General features: G+C 42.1%; 2 protein-coding genes across 6 annotated transcripts; both read left to right on the forward strand.

Moving 5' to 3' along the window:
- The first annotated feature begins 498 nt into the window (after positions 1-498).
- u2af2a (U2 small nuclear RNA auxiliary factor 2a) lies at positions 499-10271 on the forward strand. 5 transcript variants are annotated; one of them, XM_041044240.1, is made up of 13 exons: positions 499-859; positions 972-1087; positions 2002-2143; positions 4375-4410; positions 4739-4842; positions 5032-5183; positions 5318-5434; positions 5541-5697; positions 5816-5895; positions 6351-6473; positions 6892-6978; positions 7726-7974; positions 8075-10271. In XM_041044240.1, exons 2-13 carry the CDS (start codon positions 1039-1041, stop codon positions 8207-8209), a joined length of 1431 nt encoding a protein of 476 aa, XP_040900174.1. In that variant the 5' UTR covers positions 499-859; positions 972-1038; the 3' UTR covers positions 8210-10271. The 5 variants fall into 5 exon arrangements, with proteins under 5 accessions (XP_040900174.1, XP_040900173.1, XP_040900175.1 ...); XM_041044239.1 differs by having other exon boundaries at positions 499-1087; XM_041044241.1 differs by having other exon boundaries at positions 499-1087; positions 5541-5679.
- A 3155-nt stretch (positions 10272-13426) lies between these two features.
- cacng6b (calcium channel, voltage-dependent, gamma subunit 6b) lies at positions 13427-21688 on the forward strand. Its single transcript, XM_041044307.1, has 5 exons — positions 13427-13508; positions 15388-16183; positions 18782-18856; positions 19677-19814; positions 20037-21688. Exons 2-5 carry the CDS (start codon positions 15820-15822, stop codon positions 20255-20257), a joined length of 798 nt encoding a protein of 265 aa, XP_040900241.1. The 5' UTR covers positions 13427-13508; positions 15388-15819; the 3' UTR covers positions 20258-21688.
- The last annotated feature ends 2073 nt before the right edge of the window (positions 21689-23761 follow it).

The following is a 23761-nucleotide window of genomic DNA, read 5'->3' on the forward strand; positions in this document are numbered from 1 at the left end:
TGTTTTCAGGTAGATATGACAGTTGATCAATCAACTAATCATTGCTGGGATAGGCTCCATCCCCCCTGCGACCCTGACGGATCAAGCGGTATAGAAAATGAATAGATGGACTTCAACTCTAATGCAAAGATAAATGTGTTGAATATATACACTTTTTTTTATTAAAATGACCTTAATTAGGATATTTGTGAACAAGATAATGCAAGAATAATACACATTGAAAACTTAATAATTACGTGTTAATTAGAATTTTAGAATTTACTTTTTTTTTTAAAACATGAATTGTCGTCTTGGCCTTGATCCTTTTTATATACAGTGTATGCTTTAACTTATCTCTTGAAACTAGATGAAACTTTGATCCCACTTCTGACAACATGTCTTTAGCAGACGGTAATGAAAAATAACTTATTGGGAAAAAGAATAAGGGAAGTGCAGAAATATGTGTGATTCCGAAGCTCCTTCTCCACTCACCGGAAACCTGTCATTCATCAACTTCCGGTGTCACGGGGTACCAGGGAGACGGAGCAAAAAAAGCGGGCATACCGAAATCTTTATTGTTTTCATCAGCCTTGAAACATTTGAAAGCGAACGCGTCTGACTTATAAAGTCAAACAACTGCGCCTTACGGGCCAGTGACACCCGTGGATTTGCATTTGGCTTGAAAAGGAGTCTCATTCATTCGGTTTTCGTACTCGCTAGCTGGCTAACGAGGCTCCACACCAGCAGGCCCGTTCTTCTGGACTTTGCTATAAGCTAGTTAGCTAACGTTAGCAGGCTAACCCATGCGAACACGTTTTCTTTCTCAATGATTCTGCTTGTTACGTTGTAAATAAATACCACACCGCGAATGTGTGTGCAGGTAAACAAATTTTGTTGATTCTGTTTTAAGTAGGCTGCTACTTGAAGCTAACTTACTCGAGTTACATCAGCGAGGCGCTTGTTTTTAAAAGTGTTGATCACTTTGTTGCTAGCTTAAGCTAGCCACCGCCAACTGAACAACGCAGTCATTGAAAGCGGAGCAGCGTTCAGACCACAGAGATGTCGGACTTCGACGAATTCGAAAGACAGCTCTCTGAAAACAAACAAGGTAAATGAACCAGTTGCACACAAGCAACTGAAATTACCGAATTGTTGTTTTTTTTGTTTTTGTAATCGACGTTATCATTTCAGTCAGACGTGGATATGTCTATTTACTGGGACAATGTAACCGCAAATATTAGTCCACATTCTTGAACCCTTTGAGATGCAGTGTAGCAGTAAACACTGTGGCTGGGATTGTCAAATAACGTTATGCTTCTGTTGTATGCGAGTGTCGATAGCTGGCTTTATTATATAAAGGTAACTCGCATTGTCTTTTGAAGGCAGGACCAGGCTATATCATGTAGTGTTTCTGCCAATGCCAGCTGACTGAGTAGTTGGGGCAGCCAGCATTCATTCTGTGCAGCTGTTGCAGCTAGTGAACATATCCAGTGTTATTGCCCTATTATTGTCTCCACTTTTCTTACACCCAGCTGGTGACATCGCCAAACATACTACTATACTACAAAGATACTACCTACTAACCTTATTCCACATTAAGCTCTCTATAACCTAGATTTGCATTTACACACAATACTTGCACTTAAGTAGTTGTCTAGGAGCTGGCTAATTTACACATCATGTCATTTTCAACCAAAAGCACAAACTATATACACCTGCCTTTTCTATTATTCTGTATTCAATTGTATGGATACATTGTATTGATTGTTGGGGTTATAATCTTTGGTCAGAAGTGCTACCATATTTCTACCAGTATTGTTACCTATTGTATGTTGGACAGTTTCTTATTTCCTATTTAAACTCTAAGGTCAGTTATGTTACCAGCCTTTAAGATTAAAGCTATTTGGATATTCCCAGTGACACTGATTAGTAGCTATAATTTATTTACTTGTTCGGTTAGCAAGCTGTGTGTGATTCCATGTTTATACCTTTTTATAATATTAGTTAACACTATCCCTGCAGCTGAAAGGGACAAAGAGAATCGCCACCACCGCCGGTCCTCTTCCCGCAGCCGTAGCAGAGAGAGGAAAAGGAGGAGCAGAGACAGAGATAGACGCAGCAGGGACCGCCGTGGGGACAGTAAGGAGCGCAGGCACAGACGCAGGTTAGTACTTTTATACAAATATGGATGTACCATAAAGCTTTGAAAACACATCATCAAATATCCCTCCCTAGTGGTCTTGCAGTTCATGTCATTACCACTGGGTAAAAAAAGAATTGTTTCAGTCAAGCACAAGACACTGTTGAATGGTTTTGACCACATTCATTTAAATGCTACTCTTTGGTACTCTTTGGCTGTTTTACACTTGTGCCACACCTCTTAGCTCACCTGTGTGTGACCGCTAACTCGCTGAACAGCTGCAACTTGCATGCATGTGTGTCCACACCGCCAGCATTGCTGCTACTGCCAGCTCTGGTTTGCCTTTGATAATCAGTAATAAAATGTTTGATTTCATTTTGTTATAATTTTAATTTATGTTTAGAAACAAGATATATATATATATATATATATATATATATATATATATATATATATAGAGAGAGAGAGAGAGAGAGAGAGAGAGAGAGAGAGAGAGAGACTTTAGCCATGAGCTATGCCCCAAACGTTCATCTCATGCAGGCTGTGCAACTTCTCTAACCTGTTAACTTGGGCACAGAAATGAAAAACAAGAATTTCCACAACAGTCACACATGGGGGAGGTAAGCAGTGTGGCATGGGCCTTAGTTCATTAAATGAGTCAGAGCAAACATGGGTCACAGAGATGTACATGAGTTTGCACACACATATGGGAGTTTGGCGTTGCTCTGAGTGCTCACACATATGTGTTTTGCCACACCAGCAAGTCTTCTCAACACCCTCAACTTAGTCTTGCCATCTAACCATTCGCCTACTATACTGTAGGTGGCTGTAAATTCCAAACTCAAGCAAATGCACACAGAAAATGAGTTGGCATTAGCATTGATTAAATCACTCCCACCGTCTATACATTCTGTCACAAAAGAGAGCAAATTAGCAAAGGTTGAGAGCAGTCTGCATGAAGTTGAAAAAACTGTGATTGTGAGGTGTATCCACTGATATTTTTTGACAGACTTTAGATGAGGTAGTTGGGCTCCTAGAGTTAAAATGGTAGAGAACTGACTACTAATGAAATATTATTCCCTTGAATGGGATTTCACTAACAGATTGACTTTCATATAGTCTATTTTGGATAATGTTATTTTTATGATGTCTGTCCCTAAGCCCTCTGTCACAGGTTCTAATAACATTGTACTAATTTTGCCTCAAGCATATGGGACAAAGTTGAGAAAACACAAATCGACAGCTGCTGCAATCTCTTTTCCATCCTTGATGATTGAACACAATAACAAGACCAAGTCATAAATGGGTTTATTAAGAATTTCAGATCCATCACACATTCACATACTACATTTATTGGTATTAAGAGAAGTCCTTTGAGAAGAATTTGCTTATTATTTTTTGATTCTTTGCATATTTACTCTGTTGCATAACATTTGATGTGACACATGCAGCCATGCAGTATTCCTGTGATTGTCTCATGATGAGTCTGAGCTATGCTGTTTGATAGAATCTCTTTAGGCCTTTTGTGGTGGGAATATCTTCATACAAGTGCAAGTTCTTCCCACAACACTGCCAACACCGGTGATAACTGCCTACCAACTCCCAGACAGTTGTTGTCAGGGAAACATGCTGGCTAATGGACTTGTAAAACCTTGTCTTTTTGGAAATGATTAGAAGTTCTGAATGATAGCTTTTGAAAAATATGCTACCATTTAAACAAGTGCTGATACTGAAATCTATGGATTACATTTAGGCGAAATTCATTATCAACAGTTTGGAGCCATGTATCTCTTTAATAACTGCTTCAGTACATTAACACACACTTTTGTAAAACTTGTCAACTCTCTACTTCTTGTTGGCTGTGAATTATTGTGGTTCCTTGTCTCTCAGTGCTAATTTAAAACAAGTCCCTGGGGGTCACCCAGTGTGATCCCTTGGTCAGAAGAAGTAATGTCTCACCGCTTCCATTTGCAGCTGCTGTGTGTTTTTTAGGATATAATTTCTGCTTTCATTGCATCACTAGTTGTTCTCAAATGGTATTGCATGTCAGCAGTGAGTCTCAGAATGTGCTAGTTTGTCAGCTGAACTTGAAAGGACTTTGCGCTTTCAGAAAGACAATGATCGCCAAGGCTCTTCATAGTCTTTTGTTTGGTGAGGGTCGTAGAAATTTGGGTTCTGTTTTTGTGAAGTGAAAATGTTGGTGAATGTCATGATTGATTTGAGAGAAATGTGAAACCCTTCCAATGTCATTTCAGCTCACCATCCAGCTACCCCCAGGACAATGCTGGAAGGTAATACAGCAAACTAACACAAAGCTGGTTTGTGCATTATTGCAACAACTGCAAATTAATGATTTGCCTCTGATTCTAAGTCCTATTGACTCATTGTATAGATATCTGCCTGGACTGGGTTTCTATCCCTTCTTCTCCCTTTACCATCACTTTTACAATGTTTTGATTGATGGAAGTGTCCACAAAAGTCACTAGATTTTGTAGTATACTTTTTTGAAGACATGACCCATCATCAGATCTAGTAGTTTACTGCTGAGCTAATGAGAGATGTCTGTTTGTAAGCATATTGTTCTGCTCTTATTTCACTTGTCTTCTCTTCCTCCAACAGCCGTTCTCCGCACCGTGAAAAGAAGAAGAAGGTGAAGAAGTACTGGGATGTCCCTCCACCTGGTTTTGAGCACATCACTCCCATGCAGTACAAAGCCATGCAAGGTAACAGTTGTCTGTGTCTTTTCGTATTTGATCCATTTATAATATTCTTCTTGTCTTCAGAGTTGAAATTTGTGATGTTGTACTACACCTTGTTCTACTGCAGTACTTCAAGCTATTATGTGGTTAGGGTAGAATCTATACATATAATTAGATTTTTGAATGTTTCCTGTCTTTGACTTTTCTCTCCAGCTGCAGGCCAGATCCCAGCCACAGCCCTCCTGCCGACCATGACTCCAGATGGCCTGGCTGTTACTCCCACCCCTGTACCTGTGGTGGGCAGCCAGATGACCCGACAGGCACGTCGGCTCTATGTGGGCAACATCCCCTTTGGTATCACAGAGGTGAGGAACAGGACAGTGTTTGGCTTTTGAATACTGAATACCTCATATGTCTGTTTCATCCATGTGTTTTTTTTAATTGAAGTTCATTATTAATTAAAATTGTTTTCTTAACTTTATCTCTATCTTCTGTGTAGGAGTCCATGATGGACTTCTTCAATGCCCAGATGCGTTTGGGTGGTCTTACTCAGGCCCCTGGAAACCCTGTCCTTGCAGTACAGATCAACCAGGATAAGAATTTTGCCTTCCTTGAGGTGAGGCAATACCCCCATAGACATGTCATTTGTTCCCCCCTGGGTGTACCTTTGTCTGTTTTGAACAGTTTTGATTTCAATCACCTATAATATTCTTTCTGTGTAGTTTCGTTCAGTGGATGAAACAACACAGGCCATGGCCTTTGATGGCATCATCTTTCAAGGCCAGAGTCTCAAGATTCGCCGTCCCCACGATTACCAGCCTCTGCCGGGCATGAGCGAGAACCCCAGTGTCTATGTGCCTGGTACACAGACAATTAATGGTTTTTAACCCTATCTACTTGTGGCATTATTCATAAGTAATCAGTCTCATTCACTACTTGAGTTTGTTTGCTGTGCTTCTCTTGATGTTCTTGTCTGTTTTCCTTGTGTCTCATGTAGGTGTGGTGTCCACAGTGGTGCCTGACTCGGCTCACAAGCTCTTCATTGGTGGCTTGCCCAACTATCTGAATGATGACCAGGTCAGTAAATCTGCATGAAACAACCTGGGGTACAGCTGATGTACCCCACTTGTACTGCACAAATTCCTTTCTAAAATAGGATTTGCTACCCCCAGCTACTAACTATACCTGGATTCCCTTATTGATTACTGCTCAGAAAATTCAGAGTGCCCTGGATTATCTTGTGTGCTTCATCCTTATTGTTGAATCATACTCTGCTTCATAAAATTGTATGCTTTTGGAATCTTTGACATTTTCAACATTATTGGACCATGAAAGCAAAGTGACAGAACACTGGGTCTGAAACAGAAGAAATATTATATTTTGCTTTTAAAACTTGCAGTAATAAAGCCCTGTCATCAGCAGCAGTGCTAAACTTTTAGCTGTGTACTTCACATGATGGGAAAGTCTTGTGTCAGTGGAAGTTTTCGTAAATGACTGAACTTTTAGTGACCCTTCTGTCTCCTGTGTCTCAGGTGAAGGAGCTGTTGACGTCATTTGGCCCCCTGAAGGCCTTCAACCTGGTGAAGGACAGTGCCACAGGCTTATCTAAAGGATATGCCTTCTGTGAATATGTTGATGTCAACCTTAATGATCAGGTAAGCAGCTCAACAGAAAAAACATGTTAACAGGATATGCTTTAGCACTGGTGACAGCTTTTGCCAGAGGCATTATATTTTTGAATTATCTGTCTATCCCATTCTTGTGAGCATGGTTTCTCAAGAACACCTTGAGGTAATCTCTTGAAATTTGGCTTAAACTTTCATTTGGACTCGAGGGTGAGCTGATCAGAATTTGGTGGGCAAAGGTCTCTGTGACCTCACAAAACACGTTTCTGGCCATAACTCAAGACTTCCCATGCAAATTTCTACCAGGATAAAATGATGAAATGATTACATTTTATATTCAAAAGGACAAATGTCAACTTCATTGTGACATCATACTGTTTTTCATATTTCACATTCGGTCGGACACTGAATTGCTGACTAAAACTAAAGCTTTATCCTATCATTACAGGCTATTGCTGGGCTGAATGGCATGCAGCTGGGAGACAAGAAGCTCCTGGTGCAAAGAGCCAGTGTGGGATCCAAGAACGCCACTCTGGTGAGTGTCCAGGGGCTGGACAGATGACAGCAGGGTGGTGGGAGGCTGGATGCTCTTTTAGGTTCTGAAATGGATGAGCACCAATTGCTGATCAGACCTACTTTAGCAATTTACTGCTACTCTTCAAACACACATGCATACATCAGAATCTCTTCTCTTGAGTAAAGTTAATTGTACGTTTTAGTCCAAGCAAAGATTTGACGCACACATCATATATTGTCTTCTGTACAGTCTGTGCCAGTGTTGTGCGTGGTTTCATGGCATGAGCAGTATGCACAACACTGCACTGAAATTCAGTCAGCTTTAAACCCACCAGTATGACTGATATTTAACCTTGCATCTACTCACGCAAAAGAAGCAACAAGGGCCAGATAGGGCCACACACTATTTTTGTTGTCTTGATGTAATTCAGTAAATCTCTTTCCCCTCAGTTTAATAACAAACAAATAGCAAACAGACAGAAAACAAACCAAAATGTTTTGTCATAACAATAGGCGTTGCAGCACTTTCAGTATTATTCGTTGTGTAAGCTAAACTTTATCTAAAACTTCCATGTATGTATAATCCGGTTCAGAGGGATATGGTACAGTATGCTGAATGTGAACCAGTGCTTCAAGGAGTTTCTTAACAGTGGTGGCAGTAGGAAAAGTCCTGTCCATATCAGCATGTGAAAATGATGTTTCTGAATGACATTGTGGATGTCCTTGAGAACAAACTGAGAACACTGAGAACAAACTGCCCTTCCAGACAAGTATGAACCAGACCCCAGTGACGCTGCAGGTGCCAGGTCTGAACAGCTCAGTGACTCAGATGGGAGGCCTGCCCACTGAGGTGCTGTGTCTGATGAACATGGTGGCCCCCGAAGAGCTGCTGGATGATGAGGAATATGAGGAGATAGTGGAGGACGTCAGGGACGAGTGCAGCAAGTACGGCCAGGTCAAGAGCATTGAGATACCTCGACCTGTGGATGGCCTGGAAGTACCTGGGACTGGCAAGGTAGGAAGTTGTTAATGTAATGAGAATACTATAAACAATCATAGAAAATATGAAGTCATTAACCTCATGTTTGTTTGTTTGTTTTTTTACCATTCTGTAGATCTTTGTGGAGTTCACATCCGTCTTTGACTCCCAGAAGGCCATGCAGGGGCTGACAGGAAGGAAGTTTGCCAACAGAGTGGTGGTGACCAAATACTGCGATCCAGACGCCTACCACCGCCGGGACTTCTGGTAGAGGAGGCAAGAAATGAAAAGGGTAGGGTAGGGTAGGGTAGGGAGGGGGGGCGGGGGGGGGGTGTACTACCTATATCCAGTTCAGCCCCCTGATTGATTTGGTAGAGCTACATTTCAGGTAGATCTGAGAAAAATAAACATTTGACAAATGGTTTTGGTGACATCTAATTTATCATTTGAGATCTACATGAAATGTCCAGCAGTTGAAACAGATATTTGGAATTTGGACAGGAGAAGACTGGGGAGGGTTTATATTCAGACCACAGGACAGGGGGCAAGGTTTGGGTGGTCAGGGTGCAGCTGGGTGGGCGGGGGCGTCAAAGATTTTTGAGAAATGTGTGTAATAATAGGTTCTGGGGTGGGGTCAACAATTTTTATACTTTGTGAGACAGGGATGTCATTTTGGGTGGGAGGGGGGTGCCACACTTTAAGGTTTGTATTTAAATGGAAGTAGCCTGTTTTAAGTACATTAGGAAGGGGTTGCAGTAGGGAACTAACTGGATGATTGTGATTGGATGGAGGAAACAGGAGTGTTTATTTGTGAAAGGGAGATGTGGGGGAGATGGAGAGGAAGATGAGGCCATTTTGTTTGACCATCTAATGTAGATATACAGTAGCTGTAACATCCACTTCAGTTTTGCCATCATCATTAGAAAGCCAAGGGGAGAGTCTTTATTGTTTTGTTTTTTTATGATTGGACATTTCCTCATGTTCCTTCATTTTCATCAGACTACTGCCCCCCTCAGGACGATTGTTAGAGAATCTGTTGTGTATTTGGACTCTATCTGAATGTCAGCTGTAATTGTTCCGATACTGTGTGTAGCTTCTCTGATTTGAGCTGTAATATCGCCTTGTATTCAGGCTGCAGAAAAACATGAACTGCAGAAAAGAACATTTTCGATTATCGCAGTTTGATTTTCTTTTTTTTTTTTTTTTCTATTTCCTGTAACCTTTTCACACCCTTCCTTTGTGCACAGCTTTTTAACAGGTGAGGTTGTGTTGTCTCCACAGTTTGGTCCTGATTTAATTTGAGAGGAAATAAACAAAGAAAGACTGGGAGAGGCAAACAGATTGGTATCTAATGGGGATTTCTCTCTTCCTTACCAAAAAGCCTTAATATTATTACACGTCAATTTGCTATGGAAAGAAATTCGGCTTGCCCCTCTATCAACGATGTCTCTATGTTCGTAAATGTCACTATCTCGTGCTATAGCTTTGCATCACCAGTTCTCATTCTTCCTTATTTACCTGCAGGTTTGGGATGTAAGATGTGTTGGATCAGTTTTTTTTTTTTTGTGCGACATCTCACCTCTTTGACAAGACCAAATAAACATGTGACTAATACCCACGACTCATGTTGTGCCACAGCGTGAAACCAAAACCATGCAACAACACAACAGCTATTCTGTCACCTTCCAGCCTTGTTAAAAATAAATACTCAGATTAATTGATAGGGAACAGCTAGTCCACACTGAAGATTAAAAGTAAACCAAACACTGCAATGGCTTTTCTCAGACATTCAGTGAAAGCTTGCAGATAGAGAACTCCTATCTCACACTTAACTAAATTTCAGCAAAGAAACTAATGGTGCATTTTCCTTTTCAGATGTCATGATTTTATGGTTTCACTATGTTTGTCTTTGGGGGATTTTCACAAAATCTTAGAGGTAGTTGTCATGATGTTGGAAACTGTCCACATGTACTTAAAATCTGCTTTTCTCTAATCTCCCTCATCTTCTGCCCTTGTTTCTCTGAGGACCACATGTTCACACTGTATGGGCTTGAGACTATGCTTTCATTTGATACTGTACTTTGGGTTGCTTAAGACAGCGCTGAAGAGAGTTAGTGTCAGTGATAACACTTTCGAGATGTTACTCCTTACTTTCTGAAAATCTGCTTTTTCAGTGTCACTGTGTCATTTAATTTCTTCTTTTTCTCTGAAAAAAAATGTGATTTCTTAAATGATTTAAAACCTTAAAACCACATCTAGTTTATAAAAGCAGAAACAGTCTTTCATTTGTCCAATTTGTTTTCAAATGTTGATTAAAAACTGAATTTACATGATGCTACACGCTTCCTTTCTTATGTACAACCACCAGAGTGCAGCACAGTTTTATTCAACCAGCAAGTGATGACATTCACAGTTAATTATGGAGATGGAGTAGACTGGAGCCATGTCCAGTCAGTTTCATTCAGATGATGGCATAATTTATCAAGCCCTGTAGTTAATGGAAATGTCTGAACAATGGAGCTATTTTACAGTCATAAAATACTCTCATATAATGAAGAATACTGGCAACCCATTGGTTGCCCAAATATGTATTTTTTGTTTTTAAGGTACAATTCAAACACGGAAATCATCCGGATCATCTCGGGGTCTTGTTTCGAAACTGATTCACTGTTATACTCCAACTCATCCAGTATCCAGTCTATCAACCAAGACAGTCCGAGGTACATGTTCAGTCAGACACAGGTATCCAAAGTTTTGGAACTCTTTCATTTGGTTAAATTTGTACCATTCTCAAAGTCTGTGAAAGTATGTCTAAAGACACTTTTGTTATCTGTATTATGTTTCTCCAACTCATGTCATAACCCGTATATTTTTAGCAGTGTAAATATGTTTTTTTTTTCATTTTAAGTTCTTTAGGTCGAAGTAATCAGGAAGTCCCTGCACATGAAGTGTCACTGTTTATATTTGTCATTTGCTTGATTCAAACCTGTGCAAATAAGCTAAACTTAGGAATAGTATCTTTCTCTTACATCAGCAGCAGCATCTGTGCTTCCTGTGTCAAAATCCACCCAGAAATAGACTGAAGTTATTTCGTCTGTTTTTTTTTTTTTTCTTTCATATTTCACTCAGTCCCCATGAGTACACAGTCTTGCTCAGCAGCAATAAACGCCATAAAGGCTGTATCCAACTGGGACATATTCAACAGGGAGTTCCTGTAAAACGGTTACAAGAGAGCAACAAATCTCTGACATGGAATAACGCCCTGTGTCAGCTCTATACTGCCCATCTCCATCTGCATCGCTGCACCCCACTGCACAAAGCCCCAGCAGTAGGGCCACTGATGCAACACTCTCTACTCTGTTGTTGCCTGAGGGTACAGATAAAACAGCATCTCTCTCAGGCAGCTGAAGCCATATCCACCAGAGGAAACATGTAAAACTGACCCAGCCTCTTATACATCAGGACATTCAGGCTGCTAAACATGTGACCTATAAATGTTATTAGCAGCCCTGCACAGGCCTGATGCAGCAGTGAAGATTGTAAATATATTATCTCCCTCTAGTGGTGAATGTAAGACTCTGGTGATCGTCATTGTCATTCTAGGCAGTGCCTCTCCATTGATCTTCATTCAGAAAGATACAACACTGCAGCAGTGGGAGAGTGCAACACTGGTGTAGGATGGATGCAGTACTCTGTGTACATCTACCCGTTTGCATTGAGCATATGGGAGTAGTCATGGGATTTGTCAGACAGGCAAACTACACCTGCCAAGAGCAACATCGGTCACAAACATGGAGACCTAGTGGGTTGAGTAACACTGTTAATTGACATAAAACCTAATATGACTCACCTTTGTTTGCACCATTTGCAACAGTGATTTAATTACTTGAATGTTACAGTACTTCTGAAGCTTTTGAGATATTTGTCTCATTGTCTCTGTTTTTGTTACCATCGATAAAGCTCTGGTCTTTTCATGAGCTTTATAAAACAATAAGAAAAATATGAGATACTGCCAAATGTATCCTTTAGCTGGAGTCAGCAACATCATGGTGGGGAAAGGATGCAGCTGTGATGTGCACTAGTATGGCCAGTATGTGCATGGCTGCATACATAAGTATATATGTGTGCAGTTCAGTGTGCTCAAGCATAAATCAGCACTGCTGAGAAGGGCACTTGAGTGATGTGGAGACAAGATTGTTCACATCAGCATACTGTAGATTATTAATGGCCTCAGACTGTGTGTGGACACTTTCTATCAATCTCACATGATGGACGAGTTGAGATAGGCTGCATAATTAGAGGCAAAGTCAGTTTAAAGAATAGACACACGTGTGCATGAAAAAAAGATTGCTGTCCTCCAGCTGAATCTATCAATCATGGTTGTCATGTGCCCAACATGCTTCTTTCTCTAAAAGAAACTCCATCTGCAAACTGCACCAAAATCAGCACTGTGGCTTCGCTGTAATTTCTCCCATAAAAAAAAAAACAGGAACAGGACTTGACTGTTTTGGACATTGTAGGTGTTTATTTTCCTGTCACAGCCTACAGCCTGTTTTGTCCCTTTTGTCTGATTCTCTCCTGTTTTGTCTCTCTGTCCTCAGCTCACTCTCAGTTTGTGCCCCCCTTCCCCTCCTCACCCCCTGCTCCCCCTGAACGTAGCTGGCTGCTGGGGTTGGCCTCTCTCTAGCTGTGCCACGTATGTAACCTAAACTGCGGAAGAGCCAAGCAGGGCTGGGCCACGACAAAAAGCTTTCCACAAGACCTGGCTGAGTCTTTAGTCTCACTGGACCTTGTTCAGCGAGGAATGAAATGGGGCAGCACATTCTCATTTTCCTCTCTGAGCTGCTTCATTTTCAGCCGGTGTAGTCTGTTTCTGCACCTACCTCAGACATTAGTGTTCTGTAACCATTTTATTCCTCTGTCATCTCCTTTTCCCGTCTTTCTTTTTCTTTGTCCACATGCGTCCCTGCCAGCTGTTCTTTCCGCCTCCCCGTTTCACTTTCACTCTCTGTCTCTGTGTCAGATTTTCACTATCCTCACAGGGTATTGTGTTGCTGTAAAACACTGTCCTGGCCCCTCTCACATAAACACAGGCTCCTCCTTCGCCCTTACTTAATGTCATTAACAGGTGGCTGTCTAAAATAGACACATACATACACAAACAGCAAGGCTGTCTCAGATACAGACATGTTTTTAATCATCCTGGCAGGACTGTCGTCATGTGAGCGGACCACCCTGCAGCACCTTCACTCACTGGTTTGAGATTTCAAAGATGTACAGAGTAGGAACAGGGTGCAGTCATTGAGACAGGACATGCGTTGCAGGGGCAGTGTGAGGGGCACACACACACACATTTAATAATCAACAGTGTGAACCAACCAGATTGCAGCCCCCCCCCCCCCCCCCCCCCCCCCCGCCCCCCTTACACTCACTTTCCATAACCCTTACGTACCTCATTCCCACCCACTTTCCCTCTCTCTCTCTTTCACTAACTCTCCCATCACCACTCTCCCCCTCTATTAAGTTTCAAGCGTCTCTTCCTCCTGAACTGAACAACACACACCAAACAGGTCAGACTTATGCTTCTTTTCACTCAAGTGCATTTGCTAGTTGTTGCTTTCTTGTGCTCACAAGTCACACAGGTGGCTGGGGCTGTTGTTGGTGAAATGATAGAGAGAGTTCCTCATTTTCACAACATAGAATGTACCCGTGTGTACAAGCGTATACTTTGCTCAGCTGCTGTAGAACTTAAGTCAGCACACCGTAGTTTTTGTTGTATCCTAAACCACAAAAACATATATAAGCACACTGCTTTATGTAATCCTTTATTACAAAGTAAGGATTTGTCTCAGTTATCCCCCCTTACAGTAGCCTGGCATACCCCCCCTTTAACTCCCCCCTCCCACCACCAGTCCTCCAGTGGTTAATATGGATGTAATGTGATCGAGGTTTGTAATTGTATGACTACTAACTTGGCTGTCAGCAGCTGCAGTCTTCATATTCTTTATTACAGTTAATGTTGGAGGGGTGTTCTAATGCACGGTTGCTATTTCAAATCTTTGGTTAATTAGAGACAAGAACAGATCTGCTTTTTTGTTAGCACTTTAGATATAAAGATTATATCACTTTACAATGGTTACTGTCAGTCAGTGATACATGACAAATCAATACTGTTGTTCATCGACCTTTGTCAGAATAACATCATGATGATGACAACTTATGTGATTGGTCTACAAATTTCTGTTGTCCTTTCATGATTCCAAGCAAGTTGTCATAAAAATTGCAATTACTGACCACCATTAGTACACCATTAGTGGTCAAAACAGTCTCACCACAAAGTCCCTTTGTGGTAATTTCAGTTATTTTAATAGTATCACATGACCTTCCTTAGCAAATGTAGTTTGCTTTTTCATATGAACTTTTTCACTCTCATTAGCTTGATTGTGAGCTATGATTTTTTTTAGATAGATAGATAGATTGATAGATTGATAGATAGATGACAATATTACTTAATTTTGAATTGAAGTACACACTTAATGTTTATATTCCGCAAAATATTGTACACAGTACTCTTAGAAGGTGCATGTGGTGCCTTGCCTATATAAAACCTCTGATGCTGTCAGCGCAAAGCTCTGAATTAAGTGATCTACCAACTGTGTGTGGCCTGCTGGTGCTGCCTTCCTAACTGGCCAGGCCTCTTACCTCCACTATGTGACCTGTTGGACTGCACAGCAGAGTTAATCACCACAGCCCCCACTCTGTCAGAGGGTTCAGGCTTGAATTATCACCTCTCATGCACCCTGCGCAGAGTGGCGACGCTGTTGTGCCCTGTCACTCACGTTGTTTAAACTGCTCCAAAGGCCCTTCACTCACAGTTTGGAATAACAGAAACAGCTTTATAAGCCAAGGCCCATCTAAAGTGCATATGTCACACACACTTACAAGCATGCTGAAAGTCAGCCATGGCTTGGACATGGACAGTCATGGTTGCAGATTCCCAGTGTTTCCTGGTACACATAATGCAGGATTAGAGGTATTTGTGGCAACCTATTTTCCCCTCAGATCAAAGGGGATCTGTGTCTAAGCCAGAGTGGCTGTAACTGCTCAGGGATGAGGTCTGTTGTCAACTCCTCTGGGAAAAGAGAAGATGGGTGGTCCAGTCTGGCACTGTATTGTTATCTCTTACCTTGACCCTATACCAGCTAACTCCACTGGCTCATCCAGCCCAATTGTTTCTTCATCTGAAGCAAAATCTGCCTTTCAGGGAAACGCCATATGGCTTATCTATTGTTGGCTGAGAGTGTGTCATATGGCTTTTAGGGAGGGAATACTGTAGTTGCTGATAAAGCTGTTGGAAATTAAATATTGCGCTGGTGATGAAAGGATTTTGCTCTTGTGAAGCATATGCCGGCTGCTCTTTCATCTTTCTGTTTCATCTTTCTATTTCAGAGGACTGGATGGAAAACAGACACTGGCTCTCCTGGTCCTACCTCCATCTCTTCCCATTTTCTCATTTCCTTACTTCAACCGCCCTCTGCTCCATTGTGGCTCCATTCATATCTCTTTCTAAGAGATATGAATCTCTTAGAAACTCTGTCTAATTTAAGTGTACAGTGCACGTATTTTTTACTTGATCTGTTCACTGCTTTTGCTCAATTTACCCATCCATCACAGGGTATTTGATAACTGTGTCTCCTCTTTTTCGATATACTGTTATCACTTCTAAATCTACACCCTATCCAACTCGAATCTCTCCCCATTTTCCTCTTTCTTAACCTTCCTTGCATCTTTTCATCTATTATTTGCTCTCCTAATCTTTAGCCTGACTCTGTTGTCCCATTCCCTGGTCTTCCTGGTTGGGCCTGGCCAGTTGAGATCAGTATGTGGTCCAACTTCTTTGTACAGCAGGATGAGGAGGGGCGCATTGGGGTAGCAGGGGCTGGACAAGGTGGGGGTTTGGGTGGAATGAAAGGTGGAAGGGGACAGAGGCGAGCCCATAAGATGAGTGACAGCCAGGAGGGGAAGATCAAGCTGGCCTTCTTCGTGTCTATCATTGGGGTGACCCTGACAGTTTTGGGCATGGGGACAGAGTTTTGGGTGGAGCTGGCCCAACCAAAGAATTTCAGCGGCAACCAGACCTGCCAGATGGCCCACTATGGCCTGTGGAAGGGCTGCATCCGCACCCTATGGGTGGCTGACATAGACCCAGAGAGGACGAGCTGTGGCCCTGCTGAGCTACCTGGAGGTGAGACCTCTGGCTGGTGTGTATCTGTGTGTCTTTGTGAGTTTGTGTTCTTCTGTCTGTCTGTTCTCTGTGCTGTCTGGAAGGTGAGCAGGTGAGGTTTCTGGAGGGAGTGTGTCGGTTTTGTTTCGCTGACTGTCTGCTCACGTCTGCTTTTCTGCAAACTGAATCGCCCAGCCATGCAAGTCTACCTTGAGGCTTCCTCTATGCTACAGTACGTGCATCAGTATGGAAGTGAATTGATAGAAAAGGGTCAAAAAGATGTAAGTTGTCGACGTCATTGAGAAAAAAAATGTGGACATGATTTTTCTTTGGCATCATCACTAATGTGAAAACAGAGGGAGCAGGCATATCTAACATGGTGTATACCCTCTGGGAATATGCTTACATCTGTAGGTTTTTAATCTGAACCCATAAGGGAGAAGTCGAAACCATGCCATCACCATAGGTTTAAATAAAAATAATTTGCGTTCCCTTAGCACAATGCAGAACTATCTGCAACAATGAATTTTGACATACATTTATAATGTTTTTCCCTAAATGTATGCTGCATATGTACATCCAGTGTAACCTCACAACGGGATAGACAGAGGATAGTTACGAATGTGAAGCTGCCTGCATGCATATGTATCTAGGTCATCCTACAGATAATGTGCAAATTGAATCATTAAAGAAATACGATGCTCAGAAGCGGATCCTTTGGAATGAAACAGTGCATGCAGAGGACCACAGTAAAGCTCTTTTCAGTCCATCCATAACAATACAAATGAGTATGCAGGAATATCTAGCATTATGCAATAATATCTTTGTGATTTATAACATTGTCAGTGTAATGAAGCATTATTACTTTCAAGGTTTTCTCTTCACTGGGTACCTAATCAGCTCTTGTTGAACACTCGGTACAGACAGGTGATAAAGGGGCAGACCATCCATGTTTAGAGTTTTGACAGCTCCTTTCTAAAAGCACTTTATTCGGCTTGACCGTGGTTACGTTCTCCAGAGTACGTCGATTAGCTGCACAATGACCTATTTCTGTCTGAAAAGCGAGTCTAGAGTTAGAGAGAGGCAGGTTTTGGAAGACAGAGACAGGCAAGGCAAGGCAGGCTTTAGGAGGAACTGCTCCTGGGATCGCTGCCTGTGTGCTGAGAAACCTAAAAATCTCAACATTCGGCAGAGATCCACATCAGAGACCACATCAGAGATCACATATATACATAGATACTATTCATATACATCAGCTTGCATGATGTGTCACTAGATTGTTTTTACATGCAGTTTTCAAGGACTACTTCATCTTCCCTGTCAAATGTCCTGCATCTCTGGCTGCCGCGCAGACATATATCTCTATGCTTCCAAGATGGTCTGTTGGTGTGTGAGTGCAGCCAGTATGCTTCTGACAATCTTTCTCACACTGTTGGCCCATGCCGCCTGTCGCAGATGGCTGTGGGCTCCTCATGTTTGGAGAAAAACAACTGTTTTTGCCATCTCTTCTTCTCTGTTTCACGTCCCTGTTTACATGCCTCTGGCTCCTGTCCCGAGCAAAGTGCGGCCCGCTGATGTCGTGCCTGTCATCTCAAGACCAGCTATCCATCTTTGCTGCCTGCTGGAGAGGAACATGGCAGCTCAATAATTATAGCCTCAGCAGGGGTAGCGAGAGCAAAATCAGTTGACTGTGATAGTGTAATGTGTTTAAAAATCAGTAGGCTGATAAATGGAGTGTCTGCTTCAATGAAAATGTTTGCAAATCTGTTCATGCACAAACATATTTGTGTGTGAAAGAAATGTGTGAGAAAAGTGTGTGTGTGCACAAGCATGTGGTCTTCTTGGACCACATAATATTCAGTGGGTGAAAGTCATCACTATGTGCTTGTGAAGCCAAGTGGAATCTGACTACTTCACAGTTTTTGTCTAAATATAGAGGGGGGGGGGGGGGGGGGGGGCAAGGAAGAGGGACAGACAGGGACTGAGGGAGAGTGTATGTCTAATGCAGTATTAACCAACCCCTCTGTGTTTCCTCCCCCTCTTGACATCTCCTGCTCCCCTCACCTCCTTCTCCATCTGTGGCTTCCCCCTCTCTTCCCCTTCACTCACCACCCCTCCATATGCCCCCAACTCACTCCTCCTTTTCCCCTCTATCTCACCCTCTGAGCTTCTATCCATCTCTCTTGCATCCTCCTTCATATTTTGCTCACCCCACATATCCTTTTCCCCTTAATCACCAGCGCCTCTCTGTTTCTATCCTCCATCTGCCCCTTCTCTCTGTCTACCTCTCCTTATCCCCTTCTGCCATCCACCCTCAGTGTTTTGCTGTCTCTCACCCTCTCTGGCGGCACCATATGTGCAGTGCTGGGCAGTGTGTGTGTGTCTGTGTGTGTGTGTGTGTGTCTGGGTATTCCAGTTAATGCTCGACACTTGGATATAAATAGGAATGATGCCTGGAAGGACAGAGAGCAAGGATGCATAGGAGGCACATCACAGAAGACCAGCAGCCATCCATAGGAGTGTGTGTGTGTGTGTGTGTGCGTGTGTGTGTGTGTGTGTGTGTGTGTGTGTGTGTGTGTGTGTGATCTCTTTGTCTTATCTTTTCTTTTTTACCCACAGAATCCAACTGCACCTACTTCAAATTCTTCACCTCTGGGGAGAACGCAGTCATATTCAAGAAGACAACGAACAAGAGTGAGACATTATACCTTCCCCTGCAATTTCTGAAATACATACAAATACACACAACAGTTCCACAGCAGCTGCTATTAATATAAAGATGCTCACAGGACCATGCTTGTGGTTTTTGCATGTTTTAGCCCATTAACTTCTGCTGCCACCCATTTTCCACAGCAATCCCATAAGCTATCACACTGATTAATGTGATTACCTTACCATCCATGGAGCCACTGGTTTCAGTGCAGTTTGAAGATCAGCTGGCTGAGACTTGATACTTACATTATACATGGCAATCCACCTAATATTACAGTCTGCACTCAAATGGTCGATAAACCAACATGTCATTCCAAGAGACATTTCTTCTCCTTTTCACCAACAAGCCTCATTGCTAAAGTTCTTATCTGTTGAGGATAAATTAATAAAATACGAACAATATCTGTGTGTCAAAAACACAAAACTGGCATTAGCTTTGGTAGAATGCTTTTTGTGTTGCACCTGTTCAGGTTTACAATGCCAATAAAATCTGTTTTAAATGAAGCCAGTACAAGAAGAGGCAGGATTCACTCCATTTTTGTATTTTCATATTTCAACTATAGTACAGCGACCTAGTATAGCTATAGGTCCAGTAGAATCATACTCTGTGAGGTGGTGCAAATGTTGCAATGTCCAATTCTGCTAAATGACCAGTTTCCACACAGCATTTCACAAAACCTCTTCTGTCTTTCCTGTAGATTTCTTGCTGTATAAAGTTATTGACAACAGCTTCAAATACACAAAATCTTTTATACACTTTTATACCCTTTTCTTATTTTCATGTCTCTGCTCTCCATTACAGATCTGAATCTAGCAGCAGCTATCTTGGCCCTTTTGAGTCTGACCCTGATGGTCATGGGCTCCATCTGTATCGCCATGTCCCTGAGCAAAGGAGTGCAGTTCTTTCTCAAGCCAGCCTCCTTCTGTTTCATTCTGTCAGGTGGGACTTCGACTCTGGAGTGGATTCAGGGCTACCATTTTACACTGAAGCAGAGTGATATGTGGCAAGATTATGATTGGTATTTATACTCACTTGTTGTAGATATTACTTAAAATGTCATCCACAGCGCAGAGAGGATATTGTAGTAAATTATCTCCTGATGTAGTTTTTATTTTGTTTTAATTTCTCTCACACCTCCAATTCTTCTTTCCCTCTGTTCAGGTGTACTTGTCCTTCTCTCTATCCTGGTATTCCACCAGTCTGTGCTGGCCTTGCTGTCCAGTGATCACTCAATACCTTTACACCACAAGCTGTCCTGGTCAGTGGCCTGTGTGGGCTCAGCGGGAGCCGCTCTTATTTTCGGAGGTTTCCTCTTCATCATCCTCTCTCTTCCTTTCAGCCCCTGGCAAAAATGCTTGCCACACAAGAATAGCGCCACCTAGCACTTGACTAACGAAATATACGTCTAGTGTTTGTGATATTTTGCTTGGGAGCAAGTAAAGCATACAGGCCCATTTCCTGAGGACTGCAACTTTGAGCTCGCTCTTGGTATTCAATTTGTAAGAGAGGTTATACTAGGTCTTAATCAAGCATTTGAAGAAAAGTCATTAGCACATGAGGAAGCCCTTTAGAGTTAGTTTAAAATTTGTTTTGGTGTTTCATAAATAGGAAATACATGGAGGGAGTGACAGGGCTACTGCTGGCTGTTTTAGCTCTATGGTGTGCTTACTTCAAGAAGTGTCAAAAAAGGCTTCAAAAAGGCTTCAAACAGCCTACCTGTAGCCATACAGCCACACAGGAATCTAGTCTTTCCGTTTCACTAGAGTGAATACTTTTTTTTTAAATCATCAGTTTTAAAATTTGCTTAATGTAAAAGTGTTTGTACCCTTTTGAAAATGAAAGCCCATTTCTGCCAAGAAAATTTTAAAAAACACAAAAGAACTCACTAACAGGTCCTTTTTCCATGCTTCAATGGCAGTGTTCAATATCGGAACCCGATACCGATACTGGATTGGATCAGCCCCGTCCCTGTTGTCAGCTAACTTCTTCCATTGCTCCCACTAGATTTCTACAGCTGCTGTGGCTTTGTAACCTGAATGTAAACATGTAATTTTGAGGCACTTGCTGAAACAACTGACACTGTCCTTCTTCTTGGTAGAACAGACTCTAAGCAAGACATGACACAGTATTATGAGTTGACTTACCGCTTCATAGTTCTGACTTACTTACTGGGCATTTTTATTTATTTATTTTATCTACTGTATTTTTTTTTCTCCTGGCAGAAATGGCCTTCCATAGTTTAAAATTTCTAAAGCACCATCAAGATGCATCACCATCAGCGTAGCAACAAATAATTACTTTTGATAATGTTCAGTATAATCAGTATAGAAAATATCCTGATTACTTTCAAAGAAGTTGCTTGTCACATCTGCTATATGTTGCCTTATGAATAGAGCCAGTGAGCCTGAGAGAGGTTTTAGTTGTCATTATGTATTACATATGTGTGTTTTACAACTATTGAGTGAATGCTGTTTCATATATATGAATGTAAGATGGATGAAATCAACTGTGAGAAGAGATTAAAATAACATTTTGTATATGAGAGAATTGTGTGGACTCACACTGTAAGCTCAACTCTGTACATAAAAATGAATGTGTTTATATTTTATGAATGGCCACTGTTTGTTGTGTTGTGTCAGTTACTTTATTTGCGATATGTATGCAGTAAATACACTTTATTTGTTATAGCATCCTCACCTTTTCTCTCTACAAAGACATGCTATTTTACACAACATACACTGCACTCCTTTCTACTCATATGTATCCACAGTATGTGGCACTAGTTCTGCTTTTCATTAAAGGGATTTGACATGAAATGATGGCCTCCCTTTTGTTTGTTGGCGTGACACACCGCCTGCCCTCAAACTTGACTTTCACCCATTTTCACCCTTTCACAGTGTGACTCCTGACATCTCTGCCAAACATCCCCCTCCCCCAAACCTGCTCCTCTATAATTAGGCCAGAGCTCATCGCAATGCATTTCACTGCAGAGGTTGGGAAACCTTACCCCTGAATTTCAACTATGTAGCCGTCCCCCCCCCCCGGCCTATCCTCATACCTCTGTGCCCTCTCCTCTCCCTCTCCACCCTTCACCTCAGTGCACTACTTTCCCTGCTGTCTCCAGGGGAAGGCCAGAGTGGCTAATACTCCACCGCTCAGCCCCCACGCACACAGACAACCCATCAAATCAGAGATATCCCAATAACTGTTCTCACACCTGGCACGCTGGGGAGTCGAGTGGCATCCAGGCAGTCACATTCACTCACATGCTCACCTTCATGCACACACACTCATACACACATGCTTTTAACTCCCCATGGACAGAAACTGAATCCACATGACACACTATCCTGGTTGTATATATAGCTGTTAATAGTTCTACTGAGACTGTGTGACAAGTGGTGCACGGGCACTAGTTGCATGTTTGTAAATGGAAGTGGGGTTCCTGGAATTCTTGGGGGACCTGTAGATTGAAAGTGAAAGCTCACAGAACAGGAAAACCTCAGCTGCTATTACTGATATGTTGCCAAAATATTATTTTAAGACATATTACCCCAAACTGTAATAAGGAATGGTGCCTGTGTATTGGATGACATGAGTTTGCTTTTGCAGCCTCTCATCTTTCTTCCTTCAGTCTCTCATCGCTGCATCACTGTGGCTGTTACTAGATTGAGAAAGGTATGATAATAGCTGGGTAGGGCACTCTAGATAATCCTCAAGGTCCAGAAGCATTGCTAACAATCTTAGACCCCTTGTTAAGGATGTGACACTGCCCTCCCGCTGCCCTTATGAATCTGTATCATCTCTTGTCTCTGAAGGGACTCTTCCAGCTTGATCCACTCTGGAAGTATTGTCACATTCATTCCTCCTGACAGTGATGATCCCTCTGAGGTCAAGCAGAACCTGCCCAGTGGGCTGAAGAGACCAAAGCAGACCTTGACAGCATTTTATAATTGTTCATGCAAAATCATGCATGAGGTACCAGATGGGCCCATCAGAAAAAAAAAAGAAAAAAAAACATAATGTATTCAGGAAGGGCAGTGGTCACAGAAAAGCACACTGAATTAAAGCTGTAAGCAGCGATGGGCGGGCCCTCGCACCCCTTGCGACCCGTGGGAGTTGCAGCCAAGCAGCAGAGTCCTCCTATGTCGTTTCCTCTCTCCTGCTCATCTCCCCAGAGTAGCACAGCAGTATACAGCAACAGAAAAGACATGGGCCCCCTTCCAGCAGGGGGCGATATGAGTGTTTCATGTGAGCATATAAATGAGTTGAGAGTCTGAAGGTTATCCTGACTGTAAACTCTGATCCACAGTGAATGAAGTATGTGGGAGATGCAGGCACAGATAAATCCATTTCCTATGTTTTGGCGAAGGGTCAATTTCGTGGTGGCGCCACAGCCAGACCGTGTAACCCAGACCAAAGTTTTTCACAACTTTTAGTTATGATGGCCTTAAGAGCAAACAGAGCAATTTTCAGCATGATCGGACCATTCTCCTAGGATGATTTTGTTAAAGTACAAGCTGTGTGAAACGCAGAATGGTGGCATTTTTCCAAAATGGCGGACTTCCTGTACATCGTAGAACGTTACTCCAAGAGACTTTTTATCCCGTACTTATATTTTCTCACTCTAGGGGATGTTACAGAGCTGTTTGGCCACACTCGGTCGAACGGAAAGTGATTTTTTTTAGCAAGACCTCAAAATGTCATAAAACAAGTCATAAGGCCTCAAAATATGCCAAAAAAAGAGATTTTTCAATAGGACCTCAAAAGGTCATAAAAAACGTCATAGTATAGTAAGGCGTCAAAAAATGCCAAAAAAAGTCAAAATTTTTTTCGACCTCAAAATGTCATAAAAAACGTCATAGTATAATATGGCGTCAAAATCG

The sequence above is a fragment of the Toxotes jaculatrix genome, chromosome 8 (assembly GCF_017976425.1).
Source record: "Toxotes jaculatrix isolate fToxJac2 chromosome 8, fToxJac2.pri, whole genome shotgun sequence".
NCBI classification, from domain to species: Eukaryota; Metazoa; Chordata; class Actinopteri; family Toxotidae; genus Toxotes; species Toxotes jaculatrix.